General features: G+C 39.5%; 1 protein-coding gene across 11 annotated transcripts in view; it reads right to left on the reverse strand.

The window, feature by feature from the left end:
• Positions 1 to 27,714, reverse strand: part of TBL1X (transducin beta like 1 X-linked) — a 192,534-nt gene that overhangs the window by 16,073 nt on the left and 148,747 nt on the right. For all 11 annotated transcript variants that reach the window (XM_086880134.1, XM_086880136.1, XM_086880135.1 and 8 more), the window contains 6 exons: positions 20,521 to 20,666; positions 17,485 to 17,734; positions 10,933 to 11,065; positions 3,989 to 4,130; positions 1,105 to 1,168; positions 907 to 1,004 (listed from right to left, as the gene is read on the reverse strand). In XM_086880134.1, the coding sequence (XP_086736260.1) occupies positions 907 to 1,004; positions 1,105 to 1,168; positions 3,989 to 4,130; positions 10,933 to 11,065; positions 17,485 to 17,734; positions 20,521 to 20,666 (833 nt within the window). The remainder of the gene's footprint in view (positions 1 to 906; positions 1,005 to 1,104; positions 1,169 to 3,988; positions 4,131 to 10,932; positions 11,066 to 17,484; positions 17,735 to 20,520; positions 20,667 to 27,714) is intronic.

The following is a 27,714-nucleotide window of genomic DNA, read 5'->3' on the forward strand; positions in this document are numbered from 1 at the left end:
TTCCAGAAAATTAATTAAGGATACATCATCTTGCTGATAATGGATCACCTAAAGAAATGCTGCTTTTATTGAGAATGTAAGTTTGCCACAGTATGGAATTACCATTGGGAGACCAGTGTAGCTGAATATAAACCCATAATAAAGGGAATAAGTTTCTATCTTCACAAGGATATGAAAATACAGGGATTCACTGAGTTTACAAATGTACAAACCTCAGCTAGACTTCCTCTGCCAGTTGCTGAAGAGAAGCACTGTCAGTGCATCTCACTGGAACACAGGCCATGCAGCCTATCCCTTGGAAGTGCCATCCTTCTTTTTGGATATTATAAAGGAAGGATGACACATGCATCTAATTTTTAGACGCTGAAAGTTAGGCAAGATGAATGCTGTGTACTTTCCAGTTTCAGTTTTAATGGATAGTCAGTCATCTGTTCATTTTAATCGCTAATGTGCACTCAGCTGTAACTACTATGTTTTGCTTAATTTTCAGTTCAGAACCATATTTTTGGGCATATTTTCAGAGGAAGCTATATATATTTTATTCAAATAAAGCTGTTTCAACAATCAGATGAGCTAAAAGGTGTGGTATCTTTAAGATCACTTTCTTCCCGTAAATAGAGGATAAAACTACAAATGTAAGTACTGCATGCTGTTCTTTCCTTAACAGAGACACACTTAAGATGCAATTTTACACAATTTTTTTTTTTAAAGTTAGGTATTTTCCATGAAAATAGTATACATTTATGCAGCCTCAAAAATGTAATCAACATTGTATGAAAATATATTAAAGAAATGTAAACTCTCCAGGATGCCTGGAGAAGAAGAAAATAATCTTAAGGAATCTAGCAGCACAAGCTCACTCATCAGCATACTTATATATTAGAATAATGTATTTTTAAAACTCACTTTATCAACACCAGCACTTAAAATATAATTCCCCTTTTTGTTCCATTTCAGGGCAAATATTGGACCTTTATGTTGACCTAAGGTGCTTGCAAGGTTACCTGGAATAAAGAACAGGTTATTATTACAATTTCTTTACAAACTGGTCAAATCACAGCTCACTGCTGTTTGATGCTTAAGAACAATAAATGTTTGACTTACCATCTTCCGTCCATATTCTTGCAAAACCATCATATGAGCCTGTAGCCAATAGTGTTCCATCACTCTGTTGGAATATATATAAATGGCAAAGGTGGATACAAGATAAAATCTGTTTGAACCAACCTTTTTCTTTCTTTTTTAAGGTTTGCTAATTGTGATTTATGGGAATTCTGAGTCCACTTGTTGAGACAGTTTATGCTATGATTTGAACTAAAGGTTGTTACTTCAGACAGCACAGAGGAAATAAAATCCTCTAGCATGCAGTGAAATACTGGGCTATACCATCAGATACAAGCAATTTAATCAAAAGGATTAGAAAAAGAAAACAAGATATAACAAGTTCTAAGGGCTTCTTCCAGGTAACAAATAAATACTACTTATTAGACATGAAGGACCTACAAAACATTAACAGATGACCTAAACCCAGTGAATTCCCAATTCAGTGAAACTCAGGCACCTCTACTTGAAAGAAGGCCCTAAGCCACATACACTCCAGTGTTATCTACCACCAAGGAACTGCTTTCTACTTGTCTGAATACAGACTCCCACATATGCTCACGGGAACAGTACGATGATGGACAACCTGAGAAAAGCTGGGTTCACAGGTCCCACTTAGGAAGAAAAAAGCCCATGAATGTAACCAGCAAGTTGCATGTATTGTGGAAGGAACCCCTCACAGAAGAATATGTCCTACGCAGCCAGTGATGCTGGTGTGATTGGGCCAGAATGAGAATAATTAGAACAGAACTTGACTCTGCCATCTGGCGTGATGGACACTGTTGAAGCAGGGTATTTAGTCTTTCAACATTTCAGCATCTGGATTAAGAGTGAGATTCATCCCATTTATCTCCAAACATGCAGAAAGAAGTTACGAGTTAGTTAAAGAGTGTCATTTAGTCTCTCTCCATAACTAACATCATAATGTAAGTACAACTCTGAAGTGTAATTCATGAACTCATTTGCTGTGGATTGTGCCCAACCCAATATGAAAACAAGTGTTTCTCTTTCTGCTGACTTAAGGTGAGTCTAGAAGACTAGCTTAGATGGTTAAACCTACAGGAGACAAATCCTACCCATGGCATCAAAGGGCATGATCTGAAGATGCTCTCCAGAAATAACCTTTCTTATAACCTTTATGTAATGTAAATCACATAAACTAGAGAAAAACTAATTCAATACTCACCAGCGTGAGTATTTCACAGGGAAATATGATTAATATTGTGGTTCTAAATAAACAATAAAGGCAGATGGCATTTCTAGCTTGATGAATAAAAAATCAGGAAAAGGCATGAAATAATCCTTTGAAACATATGCCCACTCCAACCCTCCAAAAACATTGACTCAGAGCAGTTGTAGATTTAACTTGAATATATAATAATGTAGGGGGAATCATAACCTAAGGGAAGGTTAGGTTATATATTATTGTGATGTACACTTCTCTGGACCAGTGATGAGAAAAAAGGTGATAAATGGCAAAAAGAGAAAAGCTCAGGAACTAAGATGTACAGTTTATCCAAATTTGTTGGTGGTAATTCACATTCTTTCAGAAGCCCAAAGTAAGTCAGAAGCACTTGAAATGTTTGAATTAGGAACATTTCCCTGCCTTAAGTAGTAGCACAATGCAAGTGAAGTACCAATGAAGTCTCGAAGGTAAGGAACCACTACAGGAAATACTAGAGGATGCCCTATGTTTTGGACAAATTCTCTCCTAATTGTTCTCCCCTCATTTCATGCCATCCTCTTTAAATTTCTCTTTTCTTACTCCTCATTTTTTTTTCACAACTGTTTTTCTTCACTCTAATTTCCACCAGAAACCAGTAATGAACATAAGCTTGAGTCTGATTTGCTTCCTTGACCTACCTCTACTTTCTGTACTATTCACCGACTTCTTCCATTATGCAAATATAAAATACACAGGGGAAAGGTGACTTGTGCAGTGGCCTTATCTTTTACTTTGTGAAGCACCAAGCTCACCTGAAGGACAACACTGCAGTAAAGATTAATCAAAAATTGGTCTCTGGTCAGCAACTGAGACTGTATGGAACTACTGAAAATCATTTCTGGTACTTAATTAATCTGTTTTCCTATGAAAACAAGATTAATGTGATCACTCTGCCTGTACTAATATCAGCAAAACATACAGAATGAAAATTATCTCTAAGTAACTAAGGTTCCTGCAGGGCCTTGTAAGTTCTTTTGGCAAAAATGAGACATGAAGCAGCCTTAGAGCTGCCCAAAGACACTGCCTGGACACTGGGGTTTCTCAACAATATCTGTCCTTTCTGCTCACCTTGGTATTCTCTGTGCAGGAGCACATTATCTAAGATAGGAGGTTTTGCAGGAAGAAAGTAAAAAAGGCAAGACAGTTTCATCTGGAAGGTGGATAAGTAAGTACAGAACAACTACATATGCTCCTAACAAGACAAAGAAAATAATGTGAACACATTTTGCTGTGCACAGCATAATTCAAATGAGAGTCTGGAGAGTCCAACCTCAGAAAAAGCTTCACTGGTGCTTTTATCTCCTTACATGCCAAAATAAAGTAACTATGAGATGCAAATACATTATTAATGAGGCTTCAGTATTACATAAACTGCTTGTTTAATCTTTGTTCTTAAAGCTAGATAAGTTTATTTTTACCCATGCTCCTAAAATAGAGATATAAATATATCATTGTTAAGCTTGAAGATGGCAACAGTCCTGGAAAATTACAGCATGTAGGAGAAAGTTCAGCCTGTTATGAGTATTTGAAACAAGAGGTCAGTAGGTTAGGACAGAGCTTCTGGTCACCTCAGATATGAAAGATATGGAGCAGCAACAGTAATTGCCTTGGAATTAAATTTAGACAGTTAAAAACCATGCACAGTCTTAGAAGTTAGCTTACATTCCAGTCCAATGAAGTCACATCCTTATTGCTGGGGACATCATGTCCTCCTTCTCTTATGCAGTGCCTCAAAACTAGTTGAGTGGAACCGCTGTTGCTGTTTTCATTGAGATTCCATATCCTGGCCGTTGAATCTCCGGATCTATAAAGCAATTATGCAAATAAGTTGAAATCTCCTCATATTGACCCAGCAAACAGTGTGAGAGCCTGTATTTCTGTTTTCATTGAGACAGCATTACAGCCTTGCAGGACACTGGAGGACACTGGCCTGTAGTGCAATGGGAGGGTCTGACTGCACGGGGGTGCTGGCTCTGTGTAAAACACAGCTGTGAGACCTCCGTGCTGAAATTAGCAGGAGCTCACCTAGGGGAGGGCCCTATTCTATTGAAATGTTCCCAATGTTGCAAGCAGAAGTTGTTTTGAACCTTCTGAGAATTTTGTTGTTTCTCCTGTGCCCAGAGTAGAGTGTTTCTACTGCCCAGACTAGATCCAACCACCTTTCCCTAAATCTGCTAAATGAATCAAGGCATTAAAAACCTTTAAGAAGTCATTTTTTTCTTTCCAACTCTTTCTGTACTCTGTGTACTTTTCTAAAAATGCTAACACATATTTAAATTTTACCTGTCATAGTAATTTGGTTTATTCAGAGGAGTTTTACCTGAAACACATATACCTACTGTCTATATTCTGCACTATGTACCTAAAGGTGGTATCACCATAACTGAGATAGTCTGGGACAATTTACAGTAACTGCCTGTAGCTTGGCTGCTTATATCATGCTGTCTGAAAAAGTCACAAAGTAAGTACTGACATAATAGAACAAGACAGAGACAGCATCAGCATTTTGATCTATTTTATAGACAATTATTTTCTACAGACGTGCTTTTAATGCAGGCTGAAACCCTGATTTTGCTTAGAAAAGGTTTTGAGGAGGAAGAGTTTATCATTATCTTCTTATAAGTAATATATTTATTTTGACTTTGCATGAAAAATGTCTCTGAGGTTCAGTGATCAATTTGCCATGGAGTGGAAGATATTACACTTTAAAAGTTTATTAGGATATTTTTTTCACACTCCCCCTCCTCCATTTTTTAAAACAACAACAATCAAAACCAAGTACTCTGGATTGCTTTTTCCATCCAGAAAACAATTTTCATTTACATGCAGTAAGTAGAAACTTGGAGCAAAGTTAGCATCTCTCTTACGTTTTCAAGAATTGATACAGTCTAGATCAAATTTCACTGCTGAGATATCTGATGTATTAGCTTTTCCTTTTTTTAAAGTAATGACAACAAACTTTCTTTCCTATACACAATCAAGGAGAAAAAGTCTTTCTTCAAAGCCTAAAAACCTGAGATCCATTTTTGCTCTGATAAGCCATGTTTTACTGAAAAAAAAATCCATCACAAGAGAATACTATATTTTCTTTTGGTCTACTAGTAAAGCATTTTAATTACTGATACAAAGAATACCAGGCAAATTTTCAACACTTGACATGTCTTCAAAAGCAAATATAGACCAAGCAATTATCAAACTCCATTGATCTCTGTCTATTATTTTACCAATAATTCAGTCTAATTTTACACAAACAATTCAACTGTAAAAGCAAACCTCTCTCTGCCTGTATCAGTAGCTCTGAGCTCTTCTGCATTATGGCATGCCTGGGGAATGTGCCCAATTCTCCTGTGAACCTTTTGTGCCAAGCTGAGATGTGATGGCTGGCCAGGGTTTTTAACCCAGTTAGTCCTGTACAGCCACTCTTTAATTTTCTAGACATATCTTTCACATTAATGATGAAGAAATAATCCAAATCAGGGTAATTTTTGCCACCACACAGCTGTGACTGTAACATGCACCCTTATTTCTTCAAAGGTCTGGAAAACTGACAATTTTGCATATGTTGGCTGGAAAATTAACAAAGTTAATTATTGAGGCTCAGAATTTAAGGAACATTTTTAACTGTGATAATTAACAATGAACAATACTGGGAACATAAGTCTTTAAAGGACTGCTTCATTGGTTAACATGCTAAGTAGGAAATTCCTTCAGATCTGGCTTCTCTCCTATGTAAGACTCCAGGACTGTCCTGCCTTCATTGTAATAATTCAGTTTGTTATTGGACCCTGTGAATAAAGTACTCAGTCACTTGGCTATCAAATACAATATCCTGTTTGCTAGTTCTAAAGGGGTTATGTTTTGTTTTTCAACAGTTTTATTTAGTTGGTTTTCTGGCAAGGCCTGGGCAATCTTATTTTCCAGTATTTTAATTTTGTTTTTCCCTTTTCTTCTTCCTAAGGCTACATAAGCTATTATGTGTCCCTGCAGAGAGGCTCTATAAGCCTACCAGTGTGCAGCAAGGGTATTTGTGTGTCTTCCCTTTTGTTGCTGGGGAAAAAAAAAAAAGAGTCCAGAGAATGCTCTGGAAAGTATTCTGATTTCTGTTGAATGATTCAGTGAACCCTGCCTTATTAGAGCAGCACAGTTCAAGCACAATTCAGAAAGATATTTAATCTCCTTAGCCCACAGAAGCATTTCTATCTACATGATAAAGCAGCTCATTCCAACATGCAAGTCATGAACACTTGAGTAATAGGTATACTCCTCTGCACTCTGGTAGAGTACTGCCAAATTTTAGGAAGGCTAGCTCTGAAAGGATTTTATTTCATGCTCTCCTGCCCCAGTATGTTCATGAATCAGGGTGGACAAATGTTTGTAGAATTTAATTTGTGACATATAAAATCACCATTCTGTAACTGGGAACACAGAGGTTGAAAGTGCTGCAGCTGAGTAAAGAATTTTGCAAGATGGTTGTTGAACCTTGGCATTTCTAACCTTCAGCTGTAAGTCTTAAAATCACCATTATTTTGAGATGCAATATTGCTAATGTGTATTTACTATTTCTGGCTCCAACAGGTTAAGAGTTTTTATTATTTTATTTTAGGAGATATTATTAAAAGCATTATGGGAAAGAAATTCCTCTTTTTTTTGGACATCTAACATTTCCTTAATAAAGCAGGTCTCTTAAACTAAGTGCTCGCTCTTCCCAGGCAGTCAGTAGAGGAAAGTGCCTCACAGATGTCCTGATTAAGATCTCTGCCCCACTGATTCTACAACATTATTTCCTGCTACAGGTTATTCAAGTTGACCTCCCCTAATAGCTCACCACTTTGCATTAATAGACTTGATGCACTCAGGTAACCAATCCAAATAGTCCCCTGCTAACGAAAAAGCACTTAGGAGTTAGCAGAATTAATATCTGGCACTGACATAGAGGGATGGTGTCTGAAATCAACACCCTCAACCTGGTAAGCCAAAAGGATTATTCTGAAAGGTAATTTACAGTGGATGCTAAACCACTGATATGAGGAGTACAGTAACCTGAAGTACTATGTAACACCCAGACACGATGACAGCAGATGGCCTAGAAACATCTTTCCTTGTTTTTGAGAGACACAGCCAGAACGGAAAGATCTTGGACAGCAAGATCCATATTTTATGGATAATTACTTTTCTGACTAGGGAGGACAAAAGGTGCACAGAGTGGTTTGGAAGAGACAAGTCACAGCCCCTCTGTGTGAGAGAGGCTGGCACAGATTAGCTGATAAGCAAAGAAACCTACTGTTGGTTTTGGGACTGAGGCCCAAAAACACTCTGCTTCACGGATATGTGAATTACTTGAAGGGCATGGCTGGATGTCACGGAACAGAACACACTCTTGGAAGCAGCAGTGGAACACGATGACAGAAACATCCTGAGTTCAACTGGAAAAGGTTCTGGAGTTCAAGGCTCTAGCAGCCTTGACATTCACAGTCCATCCACTTCCACACTGGGAAATTCAAGCGTGTTCAGAGCACTCTGTGTCACCAGACCATGATGACCTGTGCAAGCAAACTGACAGGTTATTCCCTGGCCAGATTTTGGCTTGTTTTAAATAGCACTCTTGCTCGGGGCTCTGACATTCTCTCTGAATAACTCCTGGGCATGGCTTGGTGGTTACAGTGTCCAGAGATGATTCCCAGTGTGCAGTTTGTTTGGCAGCCAGGGCAGTTTGCTAGCACGGACACCAGCCGTTCTGTGCCAGCTGGCCTCAGTGCCCAGGAATATTCCCAGGCACCGTTAGTTTACTAATGTGGATGCAGCTGTAATGGATTCTGCACTACACAGGGAATGTAACCATCTGCAACAATTTAAATGTGTCATGAAATTAAACTTAGATAATGAAAGATAACTAGTGAAAGATATCAGTTTTTGGGTTTATGGCTGGGAATGGCCAAATCTTGAGATTTAACCAAACACCTCTTTTTTTGGTATTTTTTCACCTGTCCAAAACACTCTATGCAATTATTTGCTTTGAAATGTTGACTTCCTTCATAAAGTGTAGTCAATCATCATACATGGCTGTATGCACACACTCCACTCTATTATTATAATGCTTCTGTTCGTGACATCTAAGGATTCTTCTCATAGGCATCTGGTGACAGTCACACCTTTGATAGCCTTTACTGGTATTTCTAGTCTCCCCATCCTCAGCTTTAAGGGTTACATGTGTGGTGGAGAGGGAAGAGCAGCTGAAGAGTATATTTTTCTAGGTATTTGATCAGAGAAATTCCTGTTATATTTTGAAATAGCTGTTTGCAAAGCCCAGAGAGTATTTATTACCATGCTAGCCTTCACACACTAGAAAAACATCAGCTGAGTAGATGTAACATTAAATATCAAAATCCCTTTCTCTCAGTGGGATAGTCACTAAATCTGGAAACCAATGCTCTAGTTTTGGGTAATTCATTCTACATTTCTTTTAAACAGCTTGCTTCAGATTAGGTTCTGAACCTGCATTATTATTTTAGTTGAGGATTACATCAGGTTGCTGTCTAAACTGCTGCTGCTGCTAGCTGTTAGAAAAATCCAAAGCCTGTATAACAAGGCTTTGGGAAAATACTTTGTCATCAATTGAGATTCAATTAAGTCACTTTATAAACAAAACAAATATGTTATCATTTCCTCTAATAGCTAGGTTTTGAAATGTATTTTTTAAGATGGGTACAAATCAAGCAGATGGGAAACCCAAAGAAAAGTACCGACTGGGCAGCACAATATGGCTGTTATAGAATCTAACAATTTGATGCTCACACATCAGACTAACTGCAATCTTCTTTTTTGAATCATTACTTTGTAAATGGGAAACAGAACTGCAACATTGTGTGGATCTCAGGGAATTTCTGTCCCTTGCTTAACTGGTGCTATAACACAAAGTTTACCTGTAGATAGAAGTTATTATACCAGACATCTCCAAGACTTCTTTGTGCAGTGGCATAACACTCACTCAGCTCTCTTCCTTCAGTTTCCCTTCCTTCTGTGCATTTTATGCCATTTCAGTCTCTAAGCCTTGCCAGGCACTGGTGGCTGCATTACCCTACCTTGTTTCTTACAAACAGGCTAAAATCTGACCAAGATGCACAAGGATCTAAATTATTTGCATTGTCATTGCACTGCTATTAGCCTGACTAGAGCACATGATTGTACTTGGTAACCACATGTGTACTTATGTACATTATGGTCACTAGCAAAGCTCATTATGAAAGACCTATTACACTGAATGAATGGCTAGTGAGAGGGTATTCCTCTGGCTCAGATATCTGACTAACAGTTCTGATTATCATCCTCCAGGTTTACATGAAGCTACAGGTTTACCTGTAAGATATCATGATCCAGGGATCCATCTACCAATGCTTAGCACCCTGAGGCTAAGTTAAGCACACACTGAAACACATACTCTAGTTTATGAAATGCTCCACCATTTAAATTATGCACACTAGGACTGTGCACCACGGATCCTAGCGAAGCAGTCCACTATGGCAAGCACTGACTTGCTTAAAATTGATAAATGAAGATGCTTGGTACTACAGATGCTAAAAGTAGTAGCAGACCTGGACATTCCAGAAACAGAGCATACTCAGCAGGATTCTGGTTTCCAAAATCCAAGTTTGTTGTCTGAAATTATTTTTTTAAAATTTTTATCTTCACTCTCTTGGAGATCTCTGCTGTTCATCCAACATGGAATTTATTTTATTTTATTTTTCTTTCCTATTTATACTGTAATTCCTTGTTTTCATGTACTTAGTGAACAAATGTAAGAAGACTATTCTGATTATCTTGAAAAAAAGCTAGAAATAAAGTAAGGACTCTCCTCTTCCTTGTGAGGAAAGTATTCTAATACTGCTAAGTAACTCTGAGTTACCTCCTCAGACTCTGATCAGCTTTACTCCATGTTCCCACTTAGACTTCTTACATTTAATCTTCATGTTACGGTTTAACTTTATGCATGAACACGGATTCCACCAGTGCCTGCACACAGCTCTTGGGGTATGTTTGCAATTGTGATTTTGTTTGGATCAAAAGTGCTTTTGTAAGTCAGTCTCCTGATTGTTCCACTTATGAAGCTGTGGTGGACACTCCAGAGCAGTCCTGTAGAAGGTAAAATGGACTCCCCTCCAATGACACCAAACCACAACATTCCCTTAAACCACTACTTACTGTTCAGCTCACTAAACAAACTTAGCACCCCCATCTCCATACTTTTGAAAAAATCCAGTGGATGCCAACAACATTCTCAGACCCCAGTGTGAATCAATAACTAAGAGCAGTAGATTACAGAAATTCTCAAATATTCTGAGAATTATCCAAAATTATTAAAAAAATATTTTTAAAAATGTGTGTGTTTGGGGCCACAGACTTTACATCTTAAATGTATAAATTCCTATATATTTGGTGCCACCTCATAATTACTTAGCTGTTATGCAGGTATGATACTGCTGAAAAAAACCACTACTGCAGGCTGATAAAACAGCCCAGAGAATACTCATTCACATCCCAAACACACTTCCAAGTTCTTGCATCTCTAAATATTCTCTAATTGCAGCAGCTGGTTTCAGTCACTGTCTTACCCAGATGCTAGCAGGTCACTGACAGGGTTCCAGGCACAGATGAACACTTCTGATTCATGGCCCCGAAGGACTGTTGCTTTGTTAGGAGGAATTTCAACATCCCCGTCAATTTCCATTGGCTTTGAATGATTATCTGTAGAGATATATCAGAATAGTTCACAAGATGCAGTTAGGTCTGTTTTAAAAACATGTCAGCTATCCAAGGCCTAAAGCTTACAGCAGCATATACACCACAATTAATTCTCTGTGCTGTGTCATTGACAATATCACTCTGTTTGCTTCTCTCTGGCCGTTCAAATTTATGACATTTCCTCAAAATGCAGAGCTTTCCAAAACATTTTGTGTAACTCTACATAGCTTTTCATCTCCCAAATACTCAGCATTTAGTTCAGTGTAGTTTTTCTTTTGAAGCTGGCCTCATTAAAAATGACTTACATATTTATTAAAATAATTTTTAAAAATAACATAAAGCATTTTTATTTTCTTACTCAGTCTCCTGTAAGTAACACCTCTGCTACTCACAGACAAAAAATATAATGAGTAGGGGCTTCATTCCTGGAGCACATCAGGGAAATGGTGAGTGATCGTAAGGATCTTGTAATACATACAAAGGTATCAAATGAGTCATAGCTATACTTAACCTGCATGCTGTAACTCTCTTGTTCTTTAGACTGCAGTCTAAGTAACTTTGTTTTTATAAAGTTCTTTTATTGCCTTAAGCAAAAAAAAAAGTGAATTTAAAATGATGGATTTCCTCTTAGTAACAACAATTCATTTCAACTTGCATGATGAACCGTGTTTTTACTCCAGATTTCCTCTGCTTCTGTATCAATATTCCTCATTAAGCTCTAGCTACACTTCCTGGCACCATTACAAGATTATTATCCTCTACAAACAAGACACCATCCAAGGACAGGTGACACACTGAAACAGCAGACAGCAGATGCTATGCAGACAAGTGTGGCCCATTTTGCAGAAAGCACGTCCAAGAGTGGGTAGCTGGCAGCCTCCTGTTACCTAACCAATGCCTTGGCCAGCTGATCTGATCTGACTGATCAAAATGCAAGTTCTCTTTCTGGGTTAAGTCTCTCAGTTAGTCATTCTTTAATCACATACGGAGATCCATAGGTTTGCAAGCAGAATAATTATGCTCCCTTATTGCTGCATGTTTATGGCATTTAAAATCAGCCATCTGTCCTGATTCTCCAGCTCTGCTAAGCTATTGCCCATCAACTGGTGAAACAGACTGTGACATTGCACAAGTGCCATTGGGAGGAAGATCTCCAGATTTCTACCCTTACCTGGGCTTTCACATACCTGGTTTGGCTCTGTCTAACTTATGCTGAGTCACACAAATTTCTCACTGCTTATGTGGTTAGCACCCTAAAACTGTGCCACATCTACACCACAGATGGAATGGAATCTACACGAGTTACACAGAATCAAGTATTAAAATCAGGAAACAACTAACAGTAGTTTCACAGCATATTACTAATTAAAAATATCTATATTTTTGACTACACTAATTACTTACGGACTTGCTGCATAAGCATTGGAAATGCCTATTTGTAAAATCTATACCTATGCTGAGTCCCTATGTTAAGCATCGCCCTTAGATAATTCCCTATGTGTATGACTACTAAATTGAATACTGTTGAGATATACCCATAATCAAGATTTAGTCTGACACCAGCAGCTGGGATCTTTGATATTCAGAGCAGTCAGGCTCTGAAGAGTGAAGCACTGTTAAAACCCACCAGAAGATACAAGCCTAGAACTCATAATCCTCTATTGCTCAGCACAGCACAAATTCACCGTGCTTAAAGCATATTTTCATGAGAAAAACAGCAGCATGACAATGGCTATACATTCATCTGTGTCCTGCTCACAGTGTGAGCTGGAAGCTGGGGTTAAATCAAGAAGATATTTCAAGCACTTTAATTTGAAAAATTTAAATGAGATGCTATGCTTACGACATAGGATCCTACTGTTACCTGCCTGGCTCTAAAGGCAGGGCTGCTTTTCACTCTCAATTAAAAGCAAGTGACAGCTGGGAAGCAGCATTACTCCAAGGTCCCAGAGTTAAGAGGTGCTACCAGAGCAAAGCTATCTGATACTCAGGAATATTTGTTGTTTGTATGTGGCCAGATGGAAAAACCTAGACACACACTTTGAATGTTATTAACTGCTGTGAAAAAAACCCCACAAATAATCACACTGTGAAAAAGAAACCTTGATTAGCTGATACCTGCATTAGTACATGCAAGACCAACTGGCCTCGGGGAGAAATGAAATACCTGCAGAATTATTTTGCATTGTATCTTCCAGTAATGATTTTTGCAATATAGCTTTGGTGTTTTAGGAGAAAAGAGAGGAAAGGATGAGAAGTCTCTCATAAATAATTTGCAAGTGCTCGCATTTTATGTGTTTCTTTCCTATTTGCATCAGTAGTCAGGAACACTCATATTTAGAGTGTTACTGTTCAGCACAAAACTTATAACGCCCCACTGAACACACAGGGCAGCTCATGCCTCTGTGATAGTGCCTCAGGCTCCTATCAGATTCAGACAGACACTTGCAATATATGACTGATACGATTAGGATAACAAAAAACTGCAGAAACCCCTGAGCACAAACCGGCACCCTCTTAAGAGTGATGAGTTCCTTATGTAGCACCAGCTCTTGGGAGCCCTGGTTTCACCTGAAAATTTGGCTTTCCTATGGATGCAGCTACAATGTGTGCACAGGGAATGAGAATAAATAGATAAGCGAGATGCAGTAACCACGAAGAACAGGCTTCTTTCGTTTCAAAGTATCTTCCAAGCATAAAGCTTTTGGTTAAGATCTTATTTGCACAAAATTGCCCTCGGGGGCGTTATCTGAAAGAGAAGGCATTTCTACTAAGTGCACCAGAGCCTCAGGTGAAAAATAGAACTCTGCAGGTCAGATAACTAAAGACTCTGTCCAAATGTTAACACAAAACATTTTCTAAAGGCCAGGGGATCTTTGGTTATAGTCAACATTATATTATAATGCTTTTCCTCATATGTATTAAAAATCCCAAATGACTGGAAATTAGAAGTCATATGACCCCAAAGTATTAAGAATGAGGGTTTTTTACTTTAGTGTGAAAATAAAAATTCTAACACACTGGTAAGTAATATTAATTGTTTACTCCAAAGAAAAAAAAATAGATATTTTTGACATCTTATGAGGGCTAACCCTGCCTTTTCTCAGGAAATATATATATATATATATTTATTTTTAAAAAAACTTAAATCTTTAAGAGGCTTTTCACAGAAGTTGTTCTTTATGGCTATAGTTTTAATAAAGGAACAGGGCTTAGTTCTCCTTCCAGAGCTTTATTTTTCTTAAATCTAAGCCAATCCTTGCAAATATAATGAAACAAATTACACTAAAAATATTTGAGTTGGAAAACAATCCAAAGTTTGGTTCTATTTCTACATGCTGACTTTTATTTTTTCCTGTAACATTTAAAGAGACTTAAAACTGAGAACATTACTTGGGGAGCAACAAGACAAGGCAGCAACTATTTTATTTAGTATTTCAATCTGCACCTCAAACTATTGTTATTGTTTCCTGTCTCCTCTCTTTATTAATTCTATTGTATTATATTGGTCATGTCACATACAACACTGTATCGTATTATAGTAAATGTTTTAAAACTGTTTTGGAAAGACTTAAGAGTGTCAGGGAGAACTCCATGCCAGAATAAATGCAAACTAGGTAATTTCTCAAAGACATCTCTTCCTCCCGCTCCACCCATCCTGCCTTTTTTGAAAGGCTGATATTTGGGTGACTTCCAGGTTATGACTAAGGACTAGCACATTATTTAAACCTGTGCCAATATATGCCCCATCTCTTTTCTCCCAAGGAAAGTCCTTCTCAACATTCCAAGAAAAGGTCTGCAACTGTTTGTGAAAATTCTTCTATTAAAAATAGCTGTGAGAATTATTATTTTTTTAATTAGAAAATGTCAGATTTGAGACATCAAGGCTTACAGTGTGGCTATAAACATGAACTGATCTTTAAGACTTTCCTTTCGTTACTGCAATAGTACACATACTTCTTTGGATCAGAAGGGAACACATCTGAGTGGTTCTCTTTTACTGATGAACCAATGATCAATTTTCTACCTTAAGAGTACGGTTTTGTCTGGCCCTGAGACAGCAAGACATTCCCCTAAAATTTTCATATGTCAGCTGAAGACGTGTCAACAAAAAAAAAGTCAGTGTTTGATACATTTCACAGTACTTTAATTTCTATTTGCACCCCTTTACATATGAAATAAGTTAAGTTTCAAAACAGAGGTTAGTTGAAAGTAAAACATATGCAATCCACAGTCTAAGAACAGATTCATATTTTTTAAATGTTCAGATCTTTTTTACATTTGCTTTCTCAAATAAAAATATTATTTAAGTAACTGCAGTTTTACTGGGGGAAATGAACCCATCTAACTGGAATTCTCTGAAAGAAAACCTGTTTTGAAAGTGTTTTTTTCACTGGCCCACAGAGGAATCTATTCAGATGAAAGAGAAGATGGAGACTGATAAAGGTATCTGCACTGCTGAACTAATAAAATCTGTTACATGACTACAGTCCTGACCTTGTCTAAGCCAAAGAGCTGTTAGGGCTTCCTACAAAACCCACCATGCATGTGCCTCTAGAATTTTCTTGGAAGACAACTGGGGAGTAAGAGCTGGCTTCAGAACTCAGCCAGCAATGGGCCTTGCACACAGAAACCAGAACCAGTAATCCCATGTGCCCCAGTGTTAGCGCAATCATCAGGATCTAGTTACACAGGGAGGTAGGTCCCACTCCATGTTGGGTATGTCTGACTTTGGATGATTAATTTATAAATGCAGTCTCCCTTAGTCACCCATGAACAAAGGTGAATTCAGCGCTCTTGAGAACTGACTGTTCCCAAAGACTAAGGAAACCTCAGGAAGGTAGGACCTTCGGCTGGATATTTGCTGTATGAATATGCATGAATATGACTGATTGAATAAGCACACGCTATTAAATAAAAGGCCGAGGAATAATTTGCCTCTGTGCCTTCAAGACAGGTTGGCTGCATCCAAGCTGTTTGCTGGGAATGGTCCTCGGGCACATGTGCTTGGCAATGCTGTTCAGGAATGGACAGTTGGTATAGCCCAAACTGGGCTAATGAACATGACAGTAAGGCTATGGCTGCTCCTGTGCTTGGTCACACCGTACAAGAATGGTGCCAAACTGGGCCAAGGGCCATGCCAGGGCTATGGATGATCACAGGACTGCTACTGCACAAGGCTATGCACTGGTCACACAACAGTCACACAGATAGGGCTTGTAGGTCTGTTGGAGGTTCGGATTACTCCTCTCCTTTTCTTTCTCTCAGGGAAATTTCTCCCATATATTGCTAAGAGACAATAACAACAGGTACTTAAGAGAGACAAATGGAAGGGTATGGCTGGCTACTCTCTTAGCTGAGGGGCTTCTCTGGGAGGGGCAGAGACGCTGGAAGATTTGGGCTGGGAGAAGGGGCAGCTCCTAGCGCTCTCTCACTTGTCTGCATCAGAGGGGAAAGAGGCGGCAGTCACGGTGGGGAGAATTCATCACCACTGTGAGTCGCCATCTCCTGCTGTCTTCTCCTACCCTAGCTGCTTCCAAGGTTGCTGTTACAGCTCATTTTGCTCTCTAGAGAAGCATCAGGACTTCCTGCTCCTGTGGGTTTGCAAAGCAAGCCCCTTTTTCCATCCCTTCCACAGGCTGAGCTGCCATTACCGTGGAGAGAGGCGGCTGAGCCCGCGCCACAGCGCCCCCTGCAGTCACGGAGAAATCATCGGCCCCACCCTGCCCGGAGCCAGCAGCGCCCCTGCCGGCTGTGCCTGGAACTCCACCGAAAGGAAAGGTGCCACAGCCAGGAGAGGCTGTTCGAGGCTGTTCCTGGGTTTGTGGTTCTGGCTGTTGTTGCTGCCATTGCTGTTTGTTTTGCCTTGTTACATATATACATACTAGCAAAGAACTATTGTTTCTTTTCCCATATCTTTGCCTGAAAACTGCTTAATTTACAAGTTATAATAATTTGGAGGGAAGGGAGCTATATTCTCCATTCCAAGGGAGGTCCCTGTCTCCCTTGGCAGACATATGTCTTTCAAATCAAGACAAAGTCCCAGCCTTTCAACTCAACTCTCTCCTAGCCTGGCCAAAATGACAAGCCTTGGCTACAGCCCAGTTTTTATCCAATATCTAAAAGCATCTAGAAAGCTATAATAAAGTCTGGGTAGCCTGCTCCAAAGAGAGAGCATACAGCTCCACTTCTTGATGCTGTCTTCAACTTGCAATTCTGAACATATCTGAAGTTTTCAGATTGTCAGAGACAGGTAAAACACAGCACTGTGATGCGAAACATCATTTTCACTCAGCAGCCTTTTTAGAAATGCCCCACCCTCCTGGAATGATTGCCCTTAGTTCTAGCACCTAGCAGAAAGCACAGAATATTACTGAAACACAAACTGCCCAGCAGCGGCAGGCAGCTGGCTGTTGACTTACTTATTGCATGTGCCCCATTCTCCTCTCCATTCACAGTGGCTTCTCCGTTCTTTGGTGTATTCTGCTGCGAAACAGCAGTCGTCGTGGCTCCCGCTGTGGCCGCCGTGGCTGCCGCTGCTGCCGCGGCGCTGGCTTGTTGCTGCGCTAGCTTCTCTCTGAACGCTTGCTGTCGGGTCTGAACAACATCAGGCATCACCGCGTCTATCAGAGACAGGGACTCTATCGGCCTGCCATCAAATACTGTACCATCCTGCAGGGAAAACGAGCAGAAGGGAAACCCCAAGTTTAGGATCTTCACCACTCAGGTCGGCAAAGAATCACAGAAGAAGATGTGAAGATACTACACTTTGACTTAACCAATAGTGCCACAGGACTATGGACTGCCTCTCCCTCAGATCCGAGATGGTGGCACTCATGCATGGTCCACTGAGAAATCTGACCAGTGAAAAAGGAATTTTATAGAAAGTTCTACCATAAAAATGCTTTATAGATGTAAAAAAAATTAAGCTGAGTTAAAAAGTATGTCTGACCAATGACAGAAAGCTTCTCTTTGTTTTCTGTTTGAAAAAGCGGAGTCATGGCTAAAGCCATGACAAAAGCAGACAGACTTTGGTTAAACTGTTTGCCTTCCTACACTTGCAGGAGCATAGGAATGGAATGAAAGCAGATGATGCATAATGAACCTCAACCAAAGCATGACGTATGCGCAAATTCAGTTGTTACTCAGGCAGTGTTCTTCAGCCCAGCAACACCAGTTGGTAGCTGATCATACAAGACACCTTACCATTATTTTTCTTTTATTCCACTGTATTATTCAAAATAGTTATGGCTTTCATTTTGATTTCTGTAAATTAAACTTCAGCTTCAAAAACCCATTGAGTAAACTTTTAAGGGCTGTTGAAGACTTAATACAGACTGTATTGACTTAGCTTTTCTTTACTTTCATTTTCCTATTATCTTAAATATAGAGGAAATATTTTAGTAGTCTTTGTAAAGTGCCATTTTGCCAATTTTCTGCAAACTCCCTTCAATTCTTTGAAATAATAATGATGCAGTGGTGAAAGATTTTTCTTGAGAAAGAGCAAGTAAGAATAGGTTACAGACAGATAATGTAGCTGGTGAGCAATATCATCTTCCATATGTGAGAACAATTAATAAAGAAAAAGAGTTGCTTGCCTGATTGGTATGTTTCTGCTGAACTAATTGTTGAATTACCCCTTAGAATTATAATATAAAGATAATACATTTTTTTTTTTCTCACGGGGAAGAAAAAGTAGGAGACAGTCATTAGAGAAGAAACCATAATCTCTTTTTATCCTCAACATTTTTTATGTATCCACCAAAATTTATTTGAATATTGACACAAATTCACAAATTTGCTAGACAATAAACAAAATGTTTGCCAACAGATCCTGACATCTTACATTTTCATCTGTAAATATGCTCACTGGACTATTTACATGACTGCCCTTTAATAGATCACAAACAATAATTTTATACACACTAGTTCATGGACTCACTGATTGCTTGTTGTTACTTGTCACTCTTAGGTAACACACACATAGAAAAGTAACACACAGTGAAGAATGCATGGCAGCCCTTACTGGGATTCAGATGTAACAAGAATGGCCTTTGCTTTGCTGTAACATACTTAACAGTATATATTTGAATGGAATCATAGAACGGCTTGGGTTGGAAAGCACCTTAAAGGTCACAGAGTTCCAACATCACCGCCATGGGCAAGGACACCTTCCATTAGACCAGGCCCTGTTCAACCTGACTCAAACCATGGTGAGAGCATCATAAATCTTAATGGTGACAACAGGCATATTTTCAGATTATTCTCTGCTTTTAGGGAAAGCCTTGAAGCTCAGTAAGTGCAGGCCCCTACCAACCCAACCTGATCTAATATGGGTGCTTCAGAGCTGGAACTTTCTAACTGTGTAGCTCCAATTTCAGGCATGGGGAAAAATGTTAAGTAGCAGCAAATTTAGACAGCTTCCTAACACTGGTTTGTTCAAACACTGTTTGCATCAAAGTGCAGCTTGGCATGAATGTCAAATGTCATTGCCCCAATAACAAAATAACACATATACAAATCTTATACATGGTATTGAGTCATAAAAAGAAAAAAACACACAGAATGTTTGGATAAAACCAGAAGTTTCCAAACTACGCATTGCAAGCAACACAGCCTTTTCTCTATTTTATATTCCTTTGTTCTCACCCATGCTGTTCACATGCTACATTCAGGTGTAGAGGAAAAAGCAGTAGTTCCTTTGCATTAATATTCATTACAGATGTTTGTCAATCAGAAATATCTATCGTAAAAATTTTGTAATGCAGCACTTGCTTATCTGTCATGCTTCATTCCCTCTCAAAGCACCACGTCTTTAAGGTTGGCAGGGCAAATACACTGGCTTTTCCCACATCCCTTCTTTGTTTCCACTGGCAGTTCAAAGAGAACAGACAGTTTGTGGCTGTCCATACAGTCTCGACAGAAAACCTGCATCCCAGCCACATTCAGAATTTACACTCACTTGTTTCACCATGTACATGATGCCTCATCTCATATGATCTAGAACCAAGTCACTGAAATCACTCTCCAGTGACCTCTGTGGATTTTTGCAGGCTTCTCATGGCTTGGGATCCGTGTTGCCTGCTAGGACGTGTCAGGGAGGGACATTTTAACCTATGCTGCAGGTCTTTCCTGCCAAATTCTGCTATGACCTTGAAAATGCCAGACTGTAAGTACAGGTGCCTTTTCTTGTTTGCTGCAGAAGCTGTACACCTTAGATTTGTTGGCTGGGGTAGCAGAAACACCACAAATATCCATCTAAGCAGCGCACAGAACGCCTCCCTGCCACAGCTAAGAAAACGGAAACACGTCTCCATCTCAGAGCTTTCTGGCCCGCTGCTGGGATGGGGCAAAGTATGAGGAATAAGATTAAACCAGATGAGGAGAAGAGCTGGGGAGTGGCTTGTGTTGGGGCTGCTGGGCTGTGCGGCGGTGGCGGAGGTGGCAGTGGTACTTACTTCGTTGATGCTGATCTCGGCCTCCACATACTGGAGCCCCTTCTGGAGGATGGAGATGAGTGCGGCAGGTGGCACTAGTGTTCCGTTGATGTTGGACTGGCTGATGTGGCTCTCGATACCGAAGGTAAAGGCCGAGTGGGAGAAACCTGAGAGCAGGAAAAGGAAGCCATGATATGAAATCTCAATGCACCAGTCAGATACACCTTCGTGTTCTAAAAATATTCTGTCCTGAGATCTAAGAGATGCTGCCGTGTAAGCAGAAGGGTGTGGGCTGGCAGCTCAGAGCTGAGGGGCTCAACCTGAGCCACCCTGACTGCCCATCCCCCCCGGCACATACAGGGGAAGTCATATAGAAATGGAAATGCATGCAGAGAAAAATAACTGTACTAACCGAAACAAAACCCCCCAAAACACATAAACACCAGCAATTGCCACATGAGCAGGTCCAGCTAAAAAAAGTGCCTCAAATCTCCATTTCCCTTGCTGAATTTCAGTGTTGGGTGTTTGCTGAAGCTGCACACTTAAATCCCTACCAGCATGTTGTATAAAATTAAGGCATAGATGTAGATGACACAGGGGAGCTGTTCCCTTATACAGAAAGGGAAGAGATTTCAAATCCTCTGTTCATTTATTGTTTAGTACAGTATGATGGGCAGAGCACTGCCGTTAAAATGTGAAACTACAAAAAGGCCACCTCTGTAAACCTATTTGAACCTATGTGAACAGCAATACTGAAAGTAATTAACTGGGATCTGCCACACAGCAGATGACAAGCCAGTGAGGTGGCCTGCACTTCAGCCAGAAGTCTTTCTCTTCCCTGTTTTGTTTTTGTCATTGTCTGAGTAAGTGGCAATGAAGGTGACAGCACTGAAAATTGAAGAATTTTGGCACACATTTTAAAGAGTGCTGCCTTAAATCCTGGCTGAAGCTGCTCAGAACTGTTGCTGGGTATGGAGGCGAGCGCTGCAGAGAGACTGTACAGAGGGGCAGCTGCGGGAGGGGGAAGGGGGAACAGGATGTAGATATAACTGTAGGAACCCATTTATCATCACACTGTCTCCAGAGCATTAATCTAACATTAAAAGCCTTGGGGAAACCACCCATGCACTGTTTCAAACAGGAAGAGCCCTCATGGTCTCCACCAAGTAGACAAGAAAAAACCAACAAACAACAACCCTCCCACCCCCCACCCGCCCCCCAAAAAAAAAAGAAAAAGAAAGCAGCTTTCAAATGAAAATACTTCCGTTAAATATAGCTGTGCCTCTTCCCCTTGTCAACACCAGTTTCATTTATAGTTTTATCCGTTAAGGGATTTCCCCTATATCGCTGCAATGTCCAATTGTGTGCAGGCTGGGGATGTGATTTTGGGCTCACTCGATAGTAATGCTTTCTTTCTCCCTTTTCAAGATGCTTTTTCCAGATAGCTCAATTATTAACATAGATAGCTAGCAAAAACAAGCTGAGAAACAGAGTGCCTCCCACATTTGAAACCAAGGTATGTATTTCTCTGATTCTCCCCCTCCCCCTACGCATTTTATTTTGCTGCTGCTTTTCTCTTTTTCCTGCTAACAGCTCCCACTCTCTCCCCTCCCAACCCTAATTTCCCTTCCCATCACTCTCCCAGTTTTGGGGGATGTTTTGGACACTTTTTAGGAAACGGCAGGTCCACCTATGAACAGAATTCCATAGGCATAAAAAAAATAAATTCACAAGGCATAAAAAAAGGACAGACAAAAAAAACCCACTGAAAAGCTGCAGTATCATTTATGTAACCCCTAGTCCAATTTGTTATTCTGTATTGCTCTTTATGTCCTGGTCCATTTTATGAGCTGTTGGACCTCCTGCTGTGAAATAGACTGTAAGATCTGCAGGGCAGTGTTTTTTCCCTGGTTTATTAGTTTTGTAGGACATCTAAGCACATTACTGGGAACCACAATGAGGAAGAAATCAAGCACTGAGCATACATGCACTTGAGAGGTCTAGGGCCTAATCACTGAACACTGAAATCTCTCTGTATCTATAAATACATGGCATAAAACTAACCAGAATTAGAGAATCAGATCCCTCTTAATTTATATTTATGTGTATTTGAATTAATCAACAATTGCAATGCAACTTTCTTGAAACAGAATGTACTTAAAAATACATGACAGATAAATCAGTAAAACTATGTAAGAATGAGAAAATAGAACTGCTGTCCAAGAGCACTGAAAGTGACTAAAGCTGAAAAACCCAGCAGCTAGTTTGCAAGTCAACAGCTCAGAAAAAGGGAACATGGTCTCTGATTAAACAGGTGGATGACATAAAAATGGCAAACAACAAACACGAGGAAAAGTAAAAAAGTGGAAAACCATGACTGTGGATCTATGGCAGACATAATCTTAAATATGATATTTTACATCTCATTATTGCATTTTGTCTCTTTAGCTGGAGACAGATGACTGGGCACACAGCTCAACCTCTTTGTTCAGTTCTGATCCCCAGAGAGCAACACATCTCATAGCATGTGAGAGAAGAAACTTCTCAGTACGAATCTCAGTTGTGTTTTTGTAATGAAACTTGTTATCTTACTGTTTCTCTGGATGCTGAGAAACTATTACCAAAGCACCTGTTAGATGAAGAAACACTAAACTCCTGGTACACTGTCACTGAAGAGCAATCTAACTCACACACCTCCAGCAGCTGTGAGAAACTTTCCAAAGATTTTATCACACAAGATCTGATTAACAAAAATCAGCAGAGCAAAATCGTTTAAGTGGGTGCTGCTGGACATGGTGCTCATCACCCCTCTTGAAAAAATCCACCTATACAATTGTAAAAAAAAAGACAACAAACCCAACAGAAACATGCCAATCAGTCCTCCAACAGATAGCTAATTCCCTCCTGATTTCTTTTCTTCCTGTGGCAGTTACATAAGGTTCGTGTGAAAATAGACTGGTTTTAAAACTACTTCACACAGTCAACAAAATCTTCACTGAAGCTGTACCTACATCAGGTTTCTGATAACACTGAAGAATCACCTGAGCTTTAATAGTTACCAGATGTCATCAGTTCTTTTCAGGGTTCTGCATTCAAGTACACAAAATTACATAGCAAAGTTGCAGCTCCATAGCTCAGCCTTATGAAAAGGTGATTTCTATCAAACATTTTCTATCAAAATTTAAGAAAAATGTCAGCCTGTTAACCTGGCCCTCCTTCTAAGATCATGTAACTACACTGAGGATGCAAAGCCAAGACACAAGAACCACCCCCACCTCCAGTCTGTCAGTGCAGTTGGGGAGCGTGAGCAGAGACAGAAGGTGCTCTGAAGGAAGGATGTGGTGGGGATGACGTGAAATTACAGTAGACACAAACTCAAAATGCCGTGGCAGCAGTGAAATGAATGAAAGTTGCAAATCTGTGTCCGTATGGATCCTTTCTCATAAATTCTGTCACTCTGGTGACTGCAATAATCACTCTATAAAACAGTAATTTCTGTCCAAATAGCACCAGTAAACAAAATCTTAGTGCAATAAACCCTTCAAAGACACACGCAGTGAGACTATGAGCTTTTAAAGTTAAAAGCATGAACACAAAGGGCTGAAGAGCAGAAAGCATTGCCACACACTGAACAGCTTCATAGCACTGAACCAGCTGCTTTTGCTGTGACATGACCAATGCTCTAAATAACATCTTTCAGCAGACTTGAGAGAATAGCTTCCAGGTTTTTTCTGCCTCAAGAAAGAAGGGAAAACAGAAACCATCAAGCTATGCATAATCTGTAACTACATTATCATATATGAAAAGATATACCCAAATGAACAGTGCAGATCTTGGGATGATCTTGGTATGAATGGAGGTGAATTATCAACTGTGGAATAACTGGATTTGAAGTATTTTACAGCGCATGAAAGCAGAGAGGAAATAATGAATGCAGAAAACAATTGCTTAAATGATGCCCCAATCCAAAAAATTGTTACACAAGTCAAAAAACAGACTTGAAAACTGACTGAAATTCCTAATCAAGAGATTCCCACACTTTTTTTGTACTGACAGTGGTAACAGGTCCTGGTTCTGTGCTGTATCTTTTCCCACACTGAGGTGTCTGTATATACTCTCAGTGGTACATACACAGCCATTTGGGAATTCTTGCCCCAGGCAGTGCCAAAAAATGCATATGTAGGGCTGTGTTTTGCAAAATTTCACTGATAGGTTTTGCTACAACTGCAAAAACAGAGATGATGGAGGGTTTTTCCTTTGGCTGCTCCTTTTTCAGTTAAAAATGGCTTCCCTTTGAAGACAGATTTGTCATTGATCATAAAATGACAAAGTTTTACTTAATGAACATAATGCTTGTTGCATGCTTGTTTCATCTGAAGGCTACCTAGTTTTAATTGTTTACAGTATCCCTGGCTCACATCAGAAATGCCTGTCAAACGTAGGTGTAGAAAAGACAACTGAAGAGCCACACAGCCCGGGGAATGGCTTCTCTTCTCCAGAGATGTGTCTCACCTCTTCTGGGAGCAAAGCTTTCCTCCTTTTAGACTTGCAGCTGGGGTGATGCTGAGTATTCCCCATGCTGCTCATCTGCACTCATAGCTCCAGCTAAAATTGACATCTACCAAGTGTTCCTTTCATTTCCTAATCTCTTTAGCACCACAAAAAGCATGTCTTTGTAAAACTGCAACCTTGAACTGTAGCAACTACAGTACCCACTGCTGTATTTGTACAGGTGAGGGGAAGGACAAAGAGGGGTCTGTGGAAGCAACGACTTTTGAACTGTTTCAGTCCTTGCTGGTTCCCCGGGAGTTACTTTGGGGATGCCCTGATGAGCAATAGAGAGGTGATCTGTTGAACAAAGTTTTCTCTTTGTGAGCTGAGTGGACTTAGTTTTCTCTGGTTAACCTAAGTAGGTTGCTGTACAAATAATTTTTAAAACCCAGGTGTTTTACAGGTATTTATGAATTACTTTGTTCGATTACTCACATATAAGATCCTTCTTGAAACATTTGCTACTGTACAATGAAACAGAGAATAAAAAATTGCCTTTTACACACACCTTGGACATCTTGATGATGAACAGCCTTTATCCCAACCCTGAGTACAAGTAAGAAGCCATTCCTACAAATCTTTATATAATTAGTGCCCAGCGTGGTCCTCTTTTCTGGAAAATAGTGAGATTTCATATGGAGATCTGTGTCATTTCCTTTAATAAATTTTCCTATTTCTTTAACTCAAGCAGTCCAGACTGAGGTTTGCATATACAGAGATCTTAAGTTCAGTTCCTGGAAATTAGTGATGTTATTACTTTAAAAGAAAGAGAAAAGAAAAACAAAATAAAAGGAATAAACTATCTGACAATCTCTTCTTTTTCTCCATCAATTTAACCATCTCCACATGGAAATAACCAACACTTCTTGGTTAATTGATTTCTCCAACATTGTGTTGTCTTTCTTTTTTGAAATTTCCAATACAAGCTCATCCAATCCTCACCTCTGAAGTGACATAGTGCTCATCTTCAAAGTATTTGGGAGGTAGAGGAAACAAAAATGAGCAAGACTTTAGAAATTATTAAAACTACTGGCTCAGCAGAATCAGCCTGAAGCTGCTAAACGGGATCCACAGCAATCTCAAGTTTTCTGTCTGCACAAATGCTTGTTTTCTTTAAGGCAAGTCTTGCACCTGGCACTACTGCTGAGATTTTGACCAAAGTAAAATTCATACATACAAGAATGGAAGACCTGTAAGAGCTGATTACAGCTATACAGACTGCAAGGAAAAAAAAAATAAATGGTTGCAAGGGGCAAAGAAATGTCATCTTTATGACCATAAATGGGTATATGGGCAAAATTCCTGGGAGACTCAGACACATCAAGTAGAAACATTCCACTGCATCATGAGTCAAAAGAAAATCATGTGCAGGAGGAGCACACGTCCACGCACAATCCCATCAGCTGCTTTACCGTGTTACCAAACCCAAGTAACTCCAAAGCTGCCCTTACAACTGCTTGCCAGAGAAACCAGATGCAAGTAGTGGAAAAACATTCATCCCAAGTTTGACGTCTGGGTCCTGGGACTGCCATGTAAGCAGGCATGTAAGAAGGCAAGAAGGGCAGAGTGGTGCAGTGTGGTGTTCTGAAATAAATTAGAGCCCCATCACAGCAGTTAAAATAAAGTCCACAAAAACCCCCTGGTGAAATATGACCACGAACAAAATAATTTCCTCCAAAAACTAATGATGTACAAACAATACAGTCAATGTTAAATGAAGACTTTTATAGGTCTAGATTTATCAGTGTAGAAAAGCAAGGCACATGTATCACTAAGGGCAGATTTGAATGCAATTTCTATATGCAAAACCAGGAGGAAACAAGTTAGAGCAACTGTATTTTCTTAATTCAGGGCAAAGCACATGCTAATCTAGTTCCTAAGGCAAGTGATGTAATTTCTTGCCATTGCCTGAGAATACAGTGATGTTCTTCACTGTACTTACTGCAGCTGCCACCGTAGCCTAGTATTTCCTCTCCTATATGATGCACTGTGTGAGAACTGAGAATGCAACATGGATCCCCATCCTTGGTTATCCTTAGATTTTTGTCTGAACTGAATTATGTATCCATAAAAATATGGTCATAAACTCCCAGTGCACACATATGCAAAGGCTTCACAAAAAGGACAACTGCTTTCTTTGAAATATATTTGGTCACAGTGTCTGGTGCCTTAAGCCACTGGTTAAGATTCTGCTAACAATTACAAAAAATAATGGTGAACAAGAATCCTACACCAGATCTTGATTATTATTCACAGCAGACTGAGATCCTTCTCTTAGCTGAGATTTTTGTTTCTCAGTAATACATCCTAGAGTACCTCTCTGGTTTTGGCAGTGTCTGCTTATTTTGAAGACTTACCTTCGCAATTACATAAAGGGCTTAACAAGGACACACATTAGCAATTTAAAATAGAGAACTGCAGTTGGAATATATTTTTAGAAAAATCAGCTGAACAATAGGGCTTGCACATTTGTTTCAAGATTAGGATTGCTAAATGATTAAAATTATTTCCAGAACCTTGGGAAATGCATTCAGTATTACAAGCCTTTTCACAGACACTGGGAAATATAAAGAAAGGATTCCTAGCTGTAGGTAAAATTACAGTATGTCTAGTTACCCAAAGTTTTGTAGAAGTGATTATTCACTAATATTAAACGTTACGCCC

Source organism: Cyanistes caeruleus, chromosome 3 (genome assembly GCF_971803275.1).
Source record: "Cyanistes caeruleus chromosome 3, bCyaCae1.hap1.1, whole genome shotgun sequence".
Taxonomy (NCBI): domain Eukaryota; kingdom Metazoa; phylum Chordata; class Aves; order Passeriformes; family Paridae; genus Cyanistes; species Cyanistes caeruleus.